This window comes from Salvelinus fontinalis, chromosome 3 (genome assembly GCF_029448725.1).
Source record: "Salvelinus fontinalis isolate EN_2023a chromosome 3, ASM2944872v1, whole genome shotgun sequence".
Taxonomy (NCBI): domain Eukaryota; kingdom Metazoa; phylum Chordata; class Actinopteri; order Salmoniformes; family Salmonidae; genus Salvelinus; species Salvelinus fontinalis.
Genome location: NC_074667.1, coordinates 41,777,855 through 41,796,178, shown reverse-complemented (window position 1 = coordinate 41,796,178; position 18,324 = coordinate 41,777,855). Strand labels below are relative to the sequence as shown.

The window sequence follows — 18,324 nt, the reverse complement described above, 5'->3', positions numbered from 1 at the left end:
CGTCACATGACAGTAAAGAAATACCAAATGTCACATGCTTCAGAAATGTGTCTGTAGTCCAGTCTGATTCATTTAGTTCACTGATTTAGTAAATGAATGTGATTACATGGCCTTTTAACGTGTTTTTGTGCCAAGCAAATTCTATGTCATGTGTACAGTTACACCTGGACAATACATTTTATCAGCTTTCCTGCTCTCCCTCCTCTTTCTCCCTCCCTCCTCTGTCTCCCTCCCTCTCCCTTTTCCTCTCTCTCGCTTTCTCTCCCTCTCTTTCCCTCTCAGTGATCTATGACAGTTGTCCCCAGGCAATAGAGGCAGGGATCTGGTGGCCCAGGACTAAGTTTGGTCTCCCTGCAGCAGTCCCCTGTCCCAAGGGATCTATCGGTACGATGAATCTCAGCAGTTTAGCTAATTACCATACTATAATGGAATATACTATACTATGCACTTAAACTTGCCTCGGGTCCTTCCAGCATGTTCCTCTCCTTTTATGAAGATTTCCCCTTTCTCTCTCAGGCACAGCTATTCGCCACTGTGACGAACACAAGGGATGGCTGCCCCCCAACCTCTTCAACTGTACCTCTGTCACCTTCACCAAACTCAAGACCCTGGTGTGTACAGCTCCAGTAGAGCTAGACTCATTTACCCCTCATCAGCTCCACTAGAGCTAGACTCATTTACCCCTCATCAGCTCCACTAGAGCTAGACTCATTTACCCCTCATCAGCTCCACGAGAGCTAGACTCATTTACCCCTCATACAGCTCCACTAGAGCTAGACTCATTTACCCCTCTTACAGCTCCACTAGCGCTAGACTCATTTACCCCTCATCAGCTCCACTAGAGCTAGACTCATTTACCCCTCATACAGCTCCACTAGAGCTAGACTCATTTACCCCTCATCAGCTCCACTAGAGCTAGACTCATTTACCCCTCATCAGCTCCACTAGAGCTAGACTCATTTACCCCTCATCAGCTCCACGAGAGCTAGACTCATTTACCCCTCATACAGCTCCACTAGAGCTAGACTCATTTACCCCTCTTACAGCTCCACTAGCGCTAGACTCATTTACCCCTCATACAGCTCCACTAGAGCTAGACTCATTTACCCCTCATCAGCTCCACTAGAGCTAGACTCATTTACCCCTCATCAGCTCCACTAGAGCTAGACTCATTTAACCCTCATACAGCTTCACTAGCGCTAGACTCATTTACCCCTCATACAGCTCCACTAGAGCTAGACTCATTTACCCCTTATCAGCTTCACTAGAGCTAGACTCATTTACCCCTCATCAGCTCCACTAGAGCTAGACTCATTTACCCCTCATCAGCTCCACTAGAGCTAGAATCATTTACCCCTCATACAGCTCCACTAGCGCTAGACTCATTTACCCCTCATACAGCTCCACTAGAGCTAGACTCATTTACCCCTCATACAGCTCCACTAGAGCTAGACTCATTTACCCCTCATCAGCTCCACTAGAGCTAGACTCATTTACCCCTCATCAGCTCCACTAGAGCTAGACTCATTTACCCCTCATACAGCTCCACTAGAGCTAGACTCATTTACCCCTCATCAGCTCCACTAGAGCTAGACTCATTTACCCCTCATCAGCTCCACTAGAGCTAGACTCATTTACCCCTCATCAGCTCCACTAGAGCTAGACTCATTTACCCCTCATACAGCTCCACTAGAGCTAGACTTATTTACCCCTCATACAGCTCCACTAGTGCTAGACTCATTTACCCCTCATCAGCTCCACTAGAGCTAGACTCATTTACCCCTCATCAGCTCCACTAGAGCTAGACTCATTTACCCCTCATACAGCTCCACTAGAGCTAGACTCATTTACCCCTCATCAGCTCCACTAGAGCTAGACTCATTTACCCCTCATCAGCTCCACTAGAGCTAGACTCATTTACCCCTCATCGGCTCCACTAGAGCTAGACTCATTTACCCCTCATCGGCTCCACTAGAGCTAGACTCATTTACCCCTCATCGGCTCCACTAGAGCTAGACTCATTTACCCCTCATCGGCTCCACTAGAGCTAGACTCATTTACCCCTCATACAGCTCCACTAGAGCTAGACTCATTTACCCCTCATACAGCTCCACTAGAGCTAGACTCATTTACCCCTCATCAGCTCCACTAGAGCTAGACTCATTTACCCCTCATCAGCTCCACTAGAGCTAGACTCATTTACCCCTCATCAGCTCCACTAGAGCTAGACTCATTTACCCCTCATACAGCTCCACTAGAGCTAGACTCATTTACCCCTCATCAGCTCCACTAGAGCTAGACTCATTTACCCCTCATCAGCTCCACTAGAGCTAGACTCATTTACCCCTCATCAGCTCCACTAGAGCTAGACTCATTTACCCCTCATCAACTCCACTAGAGCTAGACTCATTTACCCCTCATCAGCTCCACTAGAGCTAGACTCATTTACCCCTCATCAGCTCCACTAGCGCTAGACTCATTTACCCCTCATACAGCTCCACTAGCGCTAGACTCATTTACCCCTCATACAGCTCCACTAGCGCTAGACTCATTTAACCCTCATCAGCTCCACTAGAGCTAGACTCATTTACCCCTCATCAGCTCCACTAGCACTAGACTCATTTACCCCTCATCAGCTCCACTAGCGCGAGACTCATTTACCCCTCATCAGCTCCACTAGCGCGAGATTCATTTACCCCTCATCAGCTCCACTAGAGCGAGACTCATTTACCCCTCATCAGCTCCACTAGAGCTAGACTCATTTACCCCTCATCAGCTCCACTAGAGCTAGACTAATTTACCCCTCATACAGCTCCACTAGAGCTAGACTAATTTACCCCTCATCAGCTCCACTAGAGCTAGACTCATTTACCCCTCATCAGCTCCACTAGAGCTAGACTCATTTACCCCTCATACAGCTCCACTAGCGCTAGACTCATTTACCCCTCATACAGCTCCACTAGAGCTAGACTCATTTACCCCTCATCAGCTCCACTAGAGCTAGACTCATTTACCCCTCATCAGCTCCACTAGCGCTAGACTCATTTACCCCTCATCAGCTCCACTAGCGCGAGACTCATTTACCCCTCATCAGCTCCACTAGCGCGAGACTCATTTACCCCTCATCAGCTCCACTAGAGCTAGACTCATTTACCCCTCATCAGCTCCACTAGCGCTAGACTCATTTACCCCTCATCAGCTCACATTTATATGAATCCATTCACTTCAATGATTTATGCTATTAAGTTGAATGATGAACTGATTTTATTGCTGTAATATAGCAGAGTTAGGTCTTTTTGTTTTACATTTATTTTAGTTACCATTGAGACCAAGGTCACTTTTACAAGGGAGCCCTGCATATACACAACTTATTAAATACAATATAAAATGGTGCTGTAAGACTGTTCTCTCTCTCCCTTGTCCAGTCGGAAAAGCTTTCCCGTAACGCGTCTCTCCTGGACTCTGGGCGGGTCCAGCAGACGGCAGCCATGTTGGCCAACGCCACGCTGCACACGGTGGAGTACTACGGCAGTGATGTGAAGGTGGCCTACCGCCTCACCCAGAGTCTACTGCAGTACGAGAGCCACCAGCAGGGCTTCAGCCTGACCGCCACCCAGGACGTCCACTTCACTGAGGTAACACAACAACACACAATACTACACAGCACAACACAATATTGCAGAGTGTAACACACCACCATGCAGTGCCGCATAAGGCAACACCTGGCAGCGCAACACAGTTAATACAGCATAACACCACATGACCAGAGGAGGCTGGTGGGAGGAGCTATAAGAGGACATGCTCATTGTAATTGCTGGAATGGAAAAATGGAACGCTTTCAACCACATCAAACATATGGAAACCAAATATTTGAATCCATTCCATTAATTCCATTCCAGCCATTACAATGAGCCCGTCCTCATATAGCTCCTCCCAACAGCCTCCTCTGCACATGACGCAATACAGCATGCATCTCGGATAAACTCTGCAGGTAACTGAACACAACACATTTGCCTCCACCACCCTATTCCAGTCTGTCTCTCTGACCCTCTGCCCTCCTCCCAACATCAGAACCTGGTGCAGGTGGGCAGTGCCATCCTGTCCCCGGGCACACGGCCACACTGGGAGCTGATCCAGCAGACGGAGGGGGGCACGGCGGCCCTACTGCACCAGTATGAAGAGTACGCCAACACCCTTGCACAGAACATGAGGAAGACTTACCTCAGCCCCTTCACCATTGTCACACCACACATAGGTGAGTGTGGTCTACTTTGCTTTACACTAGGTATAAATGTTATGTCGGACAGAAATACACAATTTTATGTAGACCAGGGCTCTCCAACCCTGTTCCTGGAGAGCTGGTTGATAAGCTGAATCAGGTTAGTTACAGCTGGGTTTGGAGCGAAAACTTACAGGAGGGTAGCTCTCCAGGAACAGGGTTGGAGAGCCCCGATGTAGACAGTTTTTTTTATCACTTGGAATATTTGTTAAATATTATTCCATAAGTTGTAGGATTCACAAACTGAACATCTAGCCATCTATCTCTTTCTAGTGGTTTGTCTGATGTCTAACCTACCCTATCTGTGTTGGATGTTCTCAACAGTCATCTCAATTGATCGCCTCCAGAAGATGAACTTTGCCGGAGCCAAGCTACCTCGCTACCAGTCTCTGAGAGGGCTGAGGCCTCAGGACCAGGAGACTGCCGTCACCCTCCCCGACTCCGTCTTCAAGCCGCCCATGGAGACCAAGGGCCACCGCCACCTGGACGCCTTCCCAGAATCCTCTGTGAGAAATCACACGTCCAACAGAAACAGGCGACATCGAGGTCCTGACGACCCTGAGCAGGAGGCAATCGCTAGCGTGATCATCTTCCACAGCCTGGCCTCGTTGCTGCCTGCGAGCTACGACCCTGATAAGAGGAGTCTCAGGTGAGACAGAGGGAGACAGGGACCTGATTCCATATTGACCCCTTGCCTCCTACCTCTAGATACTTTACATAGATTTAATTGGATACATACTAGTAAAATGTTCATGGGTCTACATTTCCCTGGTGGTATTTCTGCCATATTGCTGATCCTTTCATATCTACACAAAGGTCTAAGGCAGGGGGACGCAGGTACTATTTGATAAGGTCTGGTCACACAAATTGCCTACGTGACAAAGGACCAGATTGATATTTTATTGTCGTAGTAACAAACCCCCACCTCGCAATCCATGCCAACCCCAAACTGTTCACAGCCCTCTTGTTAGCGGAGAGAAAATGTTGCAGTTTTTAAGCCAATTTCTTGCAATTCGACACATTGTTCCATGTCTTGTGTGTTTATATGATCCCAGTGGTCGAAGCCTGACCGAGTTCATAAAGAATATAGTAGTCGGTATTCGCGATACGTAATTGACCCCTTTTGGGTCCAGATCCATACCTTCGGCCACCAGTGGAGTATGGAGGGTGCAGGGCAGGGCTGCCCAACCTTCTTCCTGGAGATCTAATGTCCTGTAGGTTTTCAGTCCAATCCTAATTTAGCATATCTGATTCAGCTAGTTAAGGTCTTGTTGAGCAGCTAATTAGTAGAATCAGTTGTGTTAAATTAGGGTTGGACTGAAAACCCACAGGACGGTAGATCTCCAGGAAGAGGGTTGGACTGAAAACCCACAGGACAGTAGATCTCCAGGAAGAGGGTTGGACTGAAAACCCACAGGACGGTAGAGCTCCAGGAAAAGGGTTGGACTGAACCCACAGGATGGTAGATCTCCAGGAAGAGGGTTGGGCAGCCCTGGTGTAGGGGTTAGGGGCCAATTTAGAATTGGAGAAAATTATTAATGAGGAGGAGGAAGAGCAGCAACAAGGTTCCTGTTGAAGAATGAATTAGTGGTTTTGTGTGATTTCCACCAGAGTGCCTAAGCGTCCGGTCATCAACTCCCCGGTGGTCAGCATCACGGTTCATGACAACGAGGAGCTGCTGCAGCACATGCTGGACAAACCCATCACTGTGCAGTTCCGCATGGTCACCACCGAGGAGCGCTCCAAACCCATCTGTGTCTTCTGGAACCACTCCATACTGTGAGTTTTACACACACACACACACACACACACACACACACACACACACACACCACACACCACACACCACACACCACACACCACACACACACACAATTTCAACTTTGAGCTGTGGAAACAAAGACTTAAAAGTTATATAAAGGATTAGGTTGAAACCTAATAATCTGTCATCGCATTGTTTGACTGTTGTTTTTGTTTGTCAGAGCGGGGAACGGAGGCTGGTCAGCCAAAGGCTGTGAGGTGGTGTTCAGGAACAACACTCACATCAGCTGCCAGTGTTACCACATGACCAGCTTCGCTGTTCTCATGGACATCTCTAGGAGAGAGGTGAGCAAGGCCACACCACTACACAACACTAGACAGAACTACACCATATGTTGTACGAGTCTAGACTTCACTTTATCAACCTCAATACACCTCAGACCACACCCTATAGTGGTCTTGTTCACTATAGTGACCAAACAAAGCTCTTCTTAAACTAAACTTTTCCTCCACCCTCCTCTTTCTCTCTTCCTTCTCAGAACGGTGAGATCCTTCCGGTGAAGCTGGTGACGTGGAGCACGGTGAGCGTGACTCTGGGCTTCCTCTTCCTCACCACGCTCTTCCTCCTCTGCCTGCGGGCCATGCACTGCAACAAGACCAGCATCATCAACAACGGTGCCACCGCCCTCTTCATCTCCGAACTCATCTTCATCCTGGGCATTAACCTGGCAGACAACCCGGTAAACTACTGGAACAAAGTTATTTTCTGTCTACCTTTTAATACTGTATTTTACCCCCAGTCGATCTCGGTTCAGTACACCACTTTCAATATCCTACCTTCCCTCTCCTCTGTTTGGAATAGGTGTCTGATATGGATCTGATTAAAAACAAAGGAAAAATCATCAAAGCATTCTGCCCACTTTGAGCCCTGTAATATAAAGTATAATAAGTTCCCTTCCTTTCACTCTCGCTCTCTCTCTCTGTCTCTCCCCCCGTGTCTGTAGTTTATGTGCACAATCATCGCCATCCTGCTGCATTTTTTCTACCTGTGCACCTTCTCCTGGCTCTTCCTGGAGGGCCTGCACGTCTACCGCATGCTGAGCGAAATACGAGACATCAACTACGGACCCATGCGATTCTACTACATGATTGGCTGGGGCGTGCCCGCCTTCATCACAGGTCTGAACAATACACACACACACACTGATGGACCGACCCCAGGTGGTGAGGGTAGGCAACATCACCTCCGCTACGCTGACTCTCAACATGGGGGGCCACACAGGGTTGCGTGCTTAGTCCCCTCCTGTACTCCCGGTTCACCCACGACTGCGTGGCCACACACGACTCCAATACCATTATCAAGTTTTCTGACGACATGACAGTGGGTAGGCCTGATTACCTGCGACGATTAGACAGCCTACAGGGAGGAGGTCAGTGACGACACTGTGGTGCCAGGACAACAATCTCTCCTTCAACGTCAGTGAGACCAAGGAGCTGATTGTGGACTACAGGAAACGAGGGCGAGTACGTCCCCATCGACGGGGCTGCAGCAGAGCGGGTCGAGAGCTTCAAGTTCCTGGGTGTACAAATCACTAAGGACTTAAACTGGTCCACACACGCGAACAGGCGCGACAACGCCTCTTCCCTCCCAGGAGGTTAAAAAGATTTGGCCCTCAAATCCTCAAAGTTCTCCAGCTACACCATGAAGAGCATCTTGACTGGCTGCATCACTGCTTTGTATGGCACGTGCACCGCCCTCCATCACATGGCGCTACAGAGGGTAGTGCGTACGGCCCAGTACATCACTGAGGCTGAGCTCCCTGCCATCCAGGACCTCTATATCAGAAAAATTGTTAGACTCCAGCCACCCAAGCAATAAACTGTTCTCTCTGCTTCCGCACGACAAGCGGTACCGGTGTATGAAGTCTGACAGCTTCTATTCCCAAGCCATAAGACTACTAAATAGCTAGACGAACTATCTGCATTGACCTGTCTATTTTAACTTTCTTTTCTATACACAATCACACACTCACTCTATGCACATTCTACACACTCCCTCACACTGACACTCCAACACACACACACTTTTCTCACACACTCATTATATGCATAAACATTCATACTGACTCTACACACACACACGCACACACACTCGCGTACAATCATATCCGCTGCTGTTACTCTGTTTATCATATATCCTGATGCCAAGTCACCTTACCCCTATACATATCTAACCCTACCACTCCAGTATCCCTGCACATTGTAAATATGGTATTGGCTCTGACTCTGGAACTGATCCTGTATATAAGTTACTTACTTTCATGTGTTCTTATTTCAATTTCTTGTTTTTGATCAACTTGACTTAAAAAAAATATATATATATTGCTTCTGCATTATTGGGAAAGAGCAAGCAAGAAAGGCATTTCACTGTACTAGTGCACGTAACAATAAAAACTTGACACACACTGATGCACACACTAACCACACACAGACGCATGCTTGCATACACAAACACACAGACACACAATGCCAACTCATGTATCCAATTAGAACGGTTGAAAGCCTTACTGTAGTTATTTGTTAGTTACTGGTGTGTTTGGTGGTTGTGTCGTCCAGGCCTGGCGGTCGGACTGGACCCAGAGGGTTATGGGAACCCAGACTTCTGCTGGCTGTCCGTGTACGACACTCTGATCTGGAGCTTGGCAGGGCCCATCGCCATGGTGGTGTCTGTGAGTACACTCCACCTCATCAGATCTCTAATACAGTGTATTGTATGATATTTACAGTACCAGTCAAGTTTGGACACACCTACTCATTCAAGTTTTTATTTATTTGTTTTACTATTTTCTACATTGTAGAATAATGCAAAGCTGTCAAGGCAAAGGGTGGCTACTTTGAAAAATCTCAAATATTTGATTAACACTTTTTTTTGGTTACTACATGATTCCATATGTGTTATTTCATAGTTTTGATGTCTTCACTATTATTCTACAATGTAGAAAATTGTTTAAAAAAAATAAAGAAAAACTCTGGAATGAGTAGGTGTGTCTTAACTTTTGACTGGTACCGTATATACTAGAGTTGTATAATAGTATGCCTTTATGTTATACAGTAATACATAGTTTAATTGTATTTTGTGTTTTCCAGATGAACATCTTCCTGTATATCCTGGCCTCCAGAGCATCCTGCTCCATGAGACACCACAGCTTTGAAAAGAAAGAGCCCCCTATGTGAGTGTCCTGCCCACCGCTGCCTGAATAAAAACAACACAAATTCTGTCATTAACACAGGCATGCTGTTGTACCCCAAGGGTACATGACTACAGCACTTTAGAGACCACAATAGAGTGCATTGTGTCATTGAATGGAGAGTGAAGCTGCCAATTCACTAAACTGTGGTTGTTGGCTCATGATGGATTGCATAAAAGTGAAAAACATATTTCTATATCCTCTGAAAACTCACTTATCCTAATGTAACCTTTGTGATGTTCTCATCTTACGTGTGTCTTTCTGTCTGTCTGTGTCTAGCTCCGGGCTGAGGACGTCATGTGGGGTTCTCCTCCTGGTCACTGTCACATGTCTGTTAGCTATACTCTCAGTCAACAGTGACATGATCATCTTCCACTACTTGTTTGCTGGATTCAACTGTCTTCAAGTAAACACTATTTTTTGTTTCACTTAAACCAGGATTTAAAGACTATTAGTCACTGGTTTGACTGTCAAGTATCCTTGCTCCATTGACATTATTTGGTCTGTCTATTCCAGGGTCCCTTCATCTTCTTCTTCCGCATTGTGTTCAACAAGGAGGCGAGGAACGCCATGCGCTACTGCTGCAGCCGCAAACGCCCGGATCACATGATCAAGTCCAAGCCCTCTGTAAATCTCTCGTACTGTATAGGGACGTCACCAGTCATCCAAGGCCTAGTACAGACATGCACAGCTGTAGGCCTCCATCATGGCCTTTATGCTTGTACTTATATTACTAAGGACATTAACTAAAGCACCAAACAAATAAAACAGAATTTGATATGACTTACTACCTACTAACTTATACCTCTCCTATTTTCTTCCTCTCTTCCTCCAGTCATATAACTGTAACACCAGCTACATGGATGGCAGACTGTACCACCTGCCGTTTGGAGACTCAAGTGTCTCTCTGAACGACACCCTGCAGAGCGGCAAGAGCCAGCAGAGCTATGTCCCCTTTGTCCTCAGGTAGGGTAAGCACAGAGGGACACAACAGGCCCCATTGACACATGCTGTTTAGGCCCTCCTGCATCATTGCGTACTAGAACATGTTTTCTTTCCAGGTTAATTGAAAATGTGTGGGTTTTATGATGGTCATTATGTACTGTAATACAGATAGAACACCCCTATCAAAGCCACATACCAACTTACATTGAGGAGACCAGGGCTTTGTTTGTCCTGTTGCAAGTCCTGTTGTGTTTTTCAGGGATGATGGTGGCCTGAATAATAGCCAGGTACACATCGCTCTGAACGAGCACGGCTCACTCTTCCATGAAACTAAAGAGCATTTAGATGGTAGGTCTCCCATTTTAATGTCATTAGGATCACTGTGACTGCCTTTAGCAGCTTTGGTGCATAGCTCAAACACAGAGAGGCATACAGAGTATTCATCTCATATGGTCAATCTATGTATATTTCTACAACACTCATTGGTCATCATCTTAACTTGTGTGTGTGCAACAACAGATCACAACTCGGACTCGGACAGTGACCTGTCTCTGGAGGATGACCAGAGTGGATCGTACGCCTCCACACACTCCTCTGACAGCGAGGAGGAGGGGCCCTACCCACCAGATGAATGCTGGGAAAGCATGGCATCCAATGTGTCCAAGAGACCACACCCTCAGGGTATGACCTCGCATCTATAATACACCGAGTCACCAACTCTATACGACCTCACACCTATAATACCTCACTGTCAGTAGACCACACGCGGGTAGTATGTGAACACAGCCCCATGCAGTAACACTCTTGATAATACCGCTCACACACTTCTGCTTTAACAGTACACCACACCCAAACATCACACACAGACCAGACAAATCTTCAATAGAATACACCTACACTGTACACAATTGTCTGGGTTTAAATTAATCCACTTCTGAGCAGAACATGAATGTTATGAATCTTACTTAAACATGTATAAATAACACCTGAATTACCAGATTCTGGTCTTGTAAGACAACAGCTTACACCACGATTTAATGCATCAAGCATTTAAGATGTAGTCTTAAAGTTGTCTGGATGTTCGTCAGATAACAACCTGAGTAAGCTGTACTGGCCAGGGGAGTATGTGACAACAGCTAGCAACAGTGAGGGCCTGGGGGGAGCAGGAAGGCTAAAGGTAGAGTCTCTGGGCAACCCTGAACTGGGCCAGACACGGGACCACCGAGGCATGCCAGACGACAGGCCAGGGGACAAGGCAGAGGGCTATGGGAAGGACCACGTGATGCTGCTGCCCAGTCTGCCCAACCTCAACACACACCCACAGAAAGGTCAGCAACAAACCCAAACATCAACCCTGCTGCAACATTCCACATGTAAGTTCCACTCTATATCTTTGTAGAGGTGGGATTTCCAGAACTTCAGAAATGTTTAGGATATGTCTTTTCAAATGCAGGAATCCTGAAGAAGAAGCAGCTCTCCCCCATTGCGGAGAGAAATGGTATCAACCGCATCCATAACGAGCTGTCGGAGAACGCTCTTGGCCACGCCTCCTCCCAGGGCTCCTCTTCCAGTGAGAGCCGAGGGGGCGGGGCCAAGCCCAGCTTACCAGATCAGCTGAATGGTGTCGCCATGAGCATCAAGGCGGGGACAGTGGACGGTGACTCATCAGGGTCAGAGTGAGTGTCATCACAACACCGAGCACCAAACATGACCCACGTCCAAACAGAATACACCGCTCTGTCTGAACACAACCCACCGCTCTGTCTGAACACAACCCAGTGCAGATCACAAACACAGCAACACATACAGTACATCACAATGTCATAGAATCCAAACCAACAGCTCTTAGATAGAAGTTAAGATATTTGTTAGTACTTATGTATTGAAATGTTGCTTTGTGTTGTATACTGCATGTCATATTTTCTGCACACCAGTCTACCAGTTTGATGTGAAAGAATTGATTTCCCGCTGAATGTGTCTTGCTGCTGTCTTCAGTGTGTGTCGTGCCCCCGTCACCATTGTGTGTAGTCTGTCCCCTGTTCTTCTTTGCCTATGTAGTGTTGATTTTAGCATGCTAGCTTGTTAAAAGTCCAATACATAGAGTACCGGTCACATTCTCATCAATGAGCTCAGACTCCAATGTGGTAAGATGTCAAGCAACTCCCATGATCAGGTGATTTTTATCATGTTGGGAACAAAATACTGTTAGTTCCATAAACAGAGGGACTTGGTAAAAGCTACTTTTGATGAGTTAATATAAACTGCTAAGTACAAGCAAAATCATTTTATGACCAGTGTCTACAGTGCAGAGTATTGTAGCTTACTAACCATCAATCTCTGTTCTCTCTCTCTCTCTCTCCAAAAAACATAGATTCCTATTCTTTAATTTTATTCACTGAAGCACTTGATCCTCATTTGAAATCAGGATCATTGTCTTCTTATCGATCGATCATTCAGTATCCTTCACCCCTTACAACCAAAATAATAATCCCATATAATTTGGTTATCACGTCTCACACTGTGTGTACGTGAATCATTCTCATTCATTGTTTTCTGTTCCTTCTGTTTTCCCCGTGTTGTGTAACGTTTGTCCCCCATCCATCCACCCTCCATTTTCCCAGCAGCCACCGCAACCCCTCCATATGAGCCGGCTGACGGAGGGGTGTGTCTTTGCAGGTCATAGAGCCCCGGCCCTCATCGCCATGCTTACTTTTCTCTGAGTAACAGGAGCTGATGTCTGAGACAGAGAGCGTTGGACTGTCCACACCTGGAGATCAATGGAGTACCCTCTCTCCTTCCCCCAATTTTTTTCTCTGCATGTGTGTGTGCGCGCGTGCATGAATGTGTGTGAGTGCCAAAACCTCAGGAGTCTCTGCAAGGGCCCAGGCTCCAGCGCACTGATGGAATGAGTCTCTCTTTTTAAATCATTGTTTGTTTACATACTTGAAGCGATGCACTTTTTAAAATAATTTACACTACCTGGCCAGATGTGCAGGAAGTCAACTGGAGCTGATTCAGTTTTGTTTGTGTTTGTTTTGTTTAAAACTCCGGAGATTAAGAACAATGAAGTCCTCCTTTGGCTGGGTCATTTAGCTGTAAGATTTAAAAAGTTCAGGGAATTTCCTCAAGAAGCTTAACTAGTTTGTAATCTCAGAAAGGGTGACCTGTACAGTTGTTTTGTTCAAGGATTTAGTTGTTCTACTGAGGGCCATTTGAGTTTTGCTGTAGAGAGAACTCATTTCTCCACTCCAGTCTCAGGAAGCTGCCAGCCTGAGTCAGTACAAAATGTCTTTATACTGAACAGCTCCACCCAAACCACTACACTGTGCTCTGCACTGGAGGAAAGGACTCCTGTTGAAGTGTGGCTGGAGAACAGAGAGAGGCCATGGGGTCACGCACCGTAAAGTTTCTCTCACTACTGAAGGATGTTTAAAGGCAACAGCGACTAGTCAGCTGTCATACACATAGACACTAGAGAATGTCTGCCTTTCTCCACCATTTCGCCTTCATTTTATTGCATTATCATTGGAGGAAGAGAGCCTGCGTGGGAAGAAATTTTGATATCTTTACTTTTGTAAATTGTTGGGAGCAAATTTTTGTATAAACTCTGAGAATGTTCCCATTTTCAATGTTTTTGTCCAAGGGATATATGCTTTCATTTGAATCGGCGACTAAACGACTTTGTATTTTATAGATTAGATCGTTCCATTGTTTTTGTGAAATATTTGCAAACTTCTGCTGTAAAACTCTTTGACATGTATTCCAATGTGAAGAGTTCTGTAAAAAGAAACACTAATACTTCATCTTCAATTGAATAAACTGTACACCTCTACATTCCCACTTATAAAAAGCAGTTCAAGAAATATAACTTGCTGTGTACAACATTTCTATCAGCGTTAAGTTCTTACCACTAGTTCCTGTGCACTGGTGCGCCCTAAAATGACATCTGTAAGCATTCATGATACTGTGTCAAGGTTCATTTCTGCATTGTTCAAAAGTTTTTTTTACAACACTGATTAACATTTGAATATCAGGCCTACAAATGAGTGCAACCTCCCATTTTCATACTGCAGTTTGTTTACTCAACTGAAGCACTAGATAGTAGCGTGAATGTTTTTTTCCCATTATCTGGATTGAGCAAAGCAATCAACTGCTTAAAACAAAGACCTGTAGTAGGTTGCTGATGTAGCTTGTAGTTTTCTGTGAAACCATTTGGTAAAGGAATTCAAACAGACATGGTATTTTTCTTTCTGGGGAAATAGGCTAATAAGAGCATTCCATGGATGTCACATGAACATGTATTGAACTGTGTAGTAGAACGCCGAGCCCGCTTGTGGCCAATGTGCTGTACTGCAACCAAAACACAGGGATCCTCTGAGCACAACAATGTTAACGTGTACTTTGAGTATTTTCACAATTCCTCAGTGGGCTGCAGCTCCCACCTAATGCGAGAGGGACATTTATACATAAACTGTGTTTGACATCAATTGTAGAATTGTCTGGATTGGAACAAAGTTTTATTCACAACCTCTGGCCCCCCGAAAGCCATCATCCTCATCTGGGACCAGAGCACAAGTTGAGACTACACTTTAAGGCGGGCTTCTGTGCATTGTTAGGATACTTCAAGTCAAATAGAAAAATTATCCTTAGTATGACCTGAAAACAGAACCTTATGTAAAAGTGAAGCAAAAATGTATTATTTTGTCAATCATTTATTTAAAAAAAAGTTGGAATTGCATAGATGCAGGAATACAATCTAAAATTATATATTTTTTCATTTTAAACATTTCATATCTAGTAACAATTCTATAACCAAGCAGCAATTAGCATGGAGCAAAGCATAGTGTACGCTAGACTGAGTTTGTACTATACAAATACACACGGCACAAACATGTCCGGTTTCAGTTCATCTTAAATAGTGTATATTTAACTCCTTTAAAGGAAGAGGAAAACTGTCTTGGTCATCTCCTCTTTTGGCCTTCCAGAAGCACACTGTCCTTTTTCCATAAATACAACAAAAAATACTTTTCTTTTGACCATAATCCTTTGCAACAGTCTGTGGTCCTCTTGGAGTGTGTCAGTTTGAGTCCTCCAGGCTGCTGCTTTTCTGATGCGAGCCACATTTACAAAGCCGTACCATGATGCTTTGCAGGCTGGGCTCTACGATGCCGAGCAGGGGCCTCTGGGAAGGGTCTCCATTCCAGCAGGCCTCCATCAGCTGCCAGCATTCCTCATCAAAGCCGGCCAACCGCTCAGGCCTCGCGCCTGAAAACATGGGCACAAATGAGGCCCTGGCAGCTCTCTAGCCCAATTCAGTCAACAAACTATACACAATAAGTCCTGGATAAAAGACAAGTGTTACAGCAAGCTGAAGTCTTGATCGTATTTAGATGTGGGTTTGCTCGAGCTTGAATTCTACATTACCTTTTTTAACGTTATTCCACAACTGGTCCTTGCTGGAGCATTTCTCAAAGGACTCTGGGAGTTTGACAGAGCCAGTGCAGAGATACCAGAACAGGATTCCGAAGGCATAGACGTCCACAGAATTATCATACTTTCCTGAAAGAGGTCAGACTTGTGGTTAAATCAAAGAGCCTAGAATGAGATGTGGTCTATGATGCAATACTACGACTGAGTAGCAGGATATTTGACCTGTAAAGAGCTCAGGGGCCATGTGGATAGGGGTTCCTACGATGCTGCCAGACATCATGGCCTCTGGCTTACAGAAGCCCAGGTCTGTGATCTTGGCCCGGTTCTGCTTGTCCAACTGAGGGAGGTCCAGAGGACCGGAACACATTAGGAACACTTGGCAAGATGTGTACAAGACGTGACATGTCAGGATCATAAATATTGGTTTCTCAAAGCATACATTTAAGGTCTTGCACATACAGGACTCCATTTGCGACTGGCGCTAAAAAGCCGCAAGTGTCAAACGGCACATTAGTTTGCAATTTCATCATGTAAAAACTGGTGCACTGGCATTTTACCTGTCTAACATCAGCTCACTTGCACTGAGGTTGGAGTGGTGGACATATGAGGTGTGTCCTTAACACATGCAAAACGTGACAATTTCATTCAGCGCTAATGGGAAGTTAAGACCAGCAAAAAGCAGGTCTTAACAGTAACTCAGTTGATAATAAAATTAAGAGAATGGAAGCGCAGCCTATTCAACCATGACGCGCAGTGCCCATGGAAAAGAGATACGCATTTTGTGCCGGTGAATCTCGTATTTAGAAACATAAACGATTTTCCCCCACCCCCATTCCGTTTAATTTGATTAAAAACCAAGCTTAGCCTACCCTCCCCTTAATCAAGGCTTGTTTAGCAGGATCGCATAGGTGCTTCTTTAATCAAGCCATTAGCCTCTAAAGAAAGGGGCTTTAAATGGTCTACTGAGAGTGCTTTGAAATATGTTAGGTTTTTGCCCTCATGATTTTTCACTATTAACACATAATTATTTTTGCTTGTTCGAGCATTCTATCCATCCCCATTTCCAAAGAGCACACCTCGTTCAATTACCAAAGACCTGTGCTCCAAACCTCCTAGAATGCTATGTCAAACAGCAGATTTGTTTTATAACCTGCCTCACACATAGGTAACGATACAATTGACAGGAGCCGAGTATTTTGTATAGACGTGCGAATGTTGTGTGTAAAGACATGTAGGCCTACGTGTGCACACAGACTACACGTAACATAGTAAATCCGGGACAGTCAAATTAGTACGATATGTTACGTTTGGTATGGTTACATAAGACATGGTATAACACAAATGTCTAGCAACCCAAAGGTTAAACAACTTTAGCATTTAAACTAATTAGCAACTTCCCAACTACTTTTTAGCTACTTAGCAAAGACATTTTAGCTAACCCTTCCCCTAATAACCCTTTAGCCTAACTTCTAAACGTAACCCTAGCCTAGCTAACGTTAGCAAATTTGTAACATATAATAGAAATTGTAATTGGTAACATCATACAAAATTGATGGACATCCACAAATTAATAGGTACCATAGGAAACATAACATATACTAAATATAGTGTCCCGGATTTACGTACATAATAATGCGAAATGCTCTGAGACCATGTTGCACCACACTGCAATGGAAAAGAAGCGATTCATCATATCATGCTTCTGACCCGATCCAATTTAGAAATATAGTTGGTTTAAAAAGCAGACTGTTTTATAATGTAATTAAACAAACAAGATCAAACTTATTAGAAAAAATATGGCTCAAATGCAATTAAATTGTGTCTGCTATTTCTGGAGAAGTGGAAATATGATCTGTAAAATGGTTCCATGATGTTTATAAAACATTACATTTGCGAGCAGTAAAACGGTGAGTGAACATTCCCCCTTTCTATTGGATCTTCATCCAGCTTGCGTAAATTGTTTGGATGTGCGCGAAATCACTGGCCGACTTTGCTGATCACTGCCTTGAGGAAAAATGTACTTACTAATAAGACTGATATGTGGTTGTCCCACTGAGCAATCTTAAGATGAATGCACTAACTACATCGCTCTGGATAAGATTTCTGCTAAATTACTAAAATGTTAAATCCTTTTGAGTTGCCTTGTATGTATTATACGCCCACAAGGAGCACTTACGGTGCCTGTAACTGTATTTAGTCATAGCCTATTTAAAACAAGTTTTGTTATCAGAATTATACACCATCTTTTCAGGCCTTAATAGCTTAGTGAATGTAATCTTGCTTAATGACTACGTTTGTCCAGACTGCAATTTACAGTATGCCTAGCCCCTAGATCAGTGTGAATGCTCTAGCCATTTACAGTATGCCTAGCCCCTAGATCAGTGTGAATGCTCTAGCCATTTACAGTATGCCTAGCCCCTATATCAGTGTGAATGCTCTAGCCATTTACAGTATGCCTAGCCCCTATATCAGTGTGAATGCTCTAGCCATTTACAGTATGCCTAGCCCCTATATCAGTGTGAATGCTCTAGCCATTTACAGTATGCCTAGCCCCTAGATCAGTGTGAATGCTCTAGCCATTTACAGTATGCCTAGCCCCTATATCAGTGTGAATGCTCTAGCCATTTACAGTATGCCTAGCCCCTATATCAGTGTGAATGC

General features: G+C 44.9%; 2 protein-coding genes across 6 annotated transcripts in view; one reads left to right on the top strand and one right to left on the bottom strand.

The window, feature by feature from the left end:
* celsr2 (cadherin, EGF LAG seven-pass G-type receptor 2) overlaps positions 1-14,467 on the top strand; it is a 77,067-nt gene extending 62,600 nt beyond the window's left edge. Inside the window, exons 16-34 of one of the 4 annotated variants that reach the window (XM_055915817.1) lie at positions 283-384; positions 517-611; positions 3,426-3,635; positions 4,072-4,255; positions 4,604-4,928; positions 5,891-6,058; positions 6,262-6,385; positions 6,580-6,780; positions 7,045-7,219; positions 8,657-8,769; positions 9,188-9,270; positions 9,568-9,694; positions 9,805-9,915; positions 10,124-10,254; positions 10,493-10,581; positions 10,753-10,914; positions 11,322-11,561; positions 11,687-11,909; positions 12,910-14,467. In XM_055915817.1, the coding sequence (XP_055771792.1) occupies positions 283-384; positions 517-611; positions 3,426-3,635; positions 4,072-4,255; positions 4,604-4,928; positions 5,891-6,058; positions 6,262-6,385; positions 6,580-6,780; positions 7,045-7,219; positions 8,657-8,769; positions 9,188-9,270; positions 9,568-9,694; positions 9,805-9,915; positions 10,124-10,254; positions 10,493-10,581; positions 10,753-10,914; positions 11,322-11,561; positions 11,687-11,909; positions 12,910-12,916 (2,870 nt within the window). In that variant the 3' untranslated portion in view covers positions 12,917-14,467. Of the gene's footprint in view, positions 1-282; positions 385-516; positions 612-3,425; positions 3,636-4,071; positions 4,256-4,603; positions 4,929-5,890; positions 6,059-6,261; positions 6,386-6,579; positions 6,781-7,044; positions 7,220-8,656; positions 8,770-9,187; positions 9,271-9,567; positions 9,695-9,804; positions 9,916-10,123; positions 10,255-10,492; positions 10,582-10,752; positions 10,915-11,321; positions 11,562-11,686; positions 11,910-12,604 lie in introns of all 4 variants that reach the window. The other 3 variants (XM_055915814.1, XM_055915809.1, XM_055915800.1) reach the window with 3 other exon arrangements.
* A 462-nt stretch (positions 14,468-14,929) lies between these two features.
* The window catches only part of LOC129848722 (dual serine/threonine and tyrosine protein kinase-like), a 48,555-nt gene continuing 45,160 nt past the window's right edge, over positions 14,930-18,324 (bottom strand). For both annotated transcript variants that reach the window (XM_055915834.1, XM_055915825.1), the window contains exons 13-15: positions 15,886-16,000; positions 15,658-15,792; positions 14,930-15,498 (exon numbers count right to left, since the gene is read on the bottom strand). In XM_055915834.1, coding sequence (XP_055771809.1) covers positions 15,311-15,498; positions 15,658-15,792; positions 15,886-16,000 — 438 coding nt within the window. In that variant the 3' untranslated portion in view covers positions 14,930-15,310. The remainder of the gene's footprint in view (positions 15,499-15,657; positions 15,793-15,885; positions 16,001-18,324) is intronic.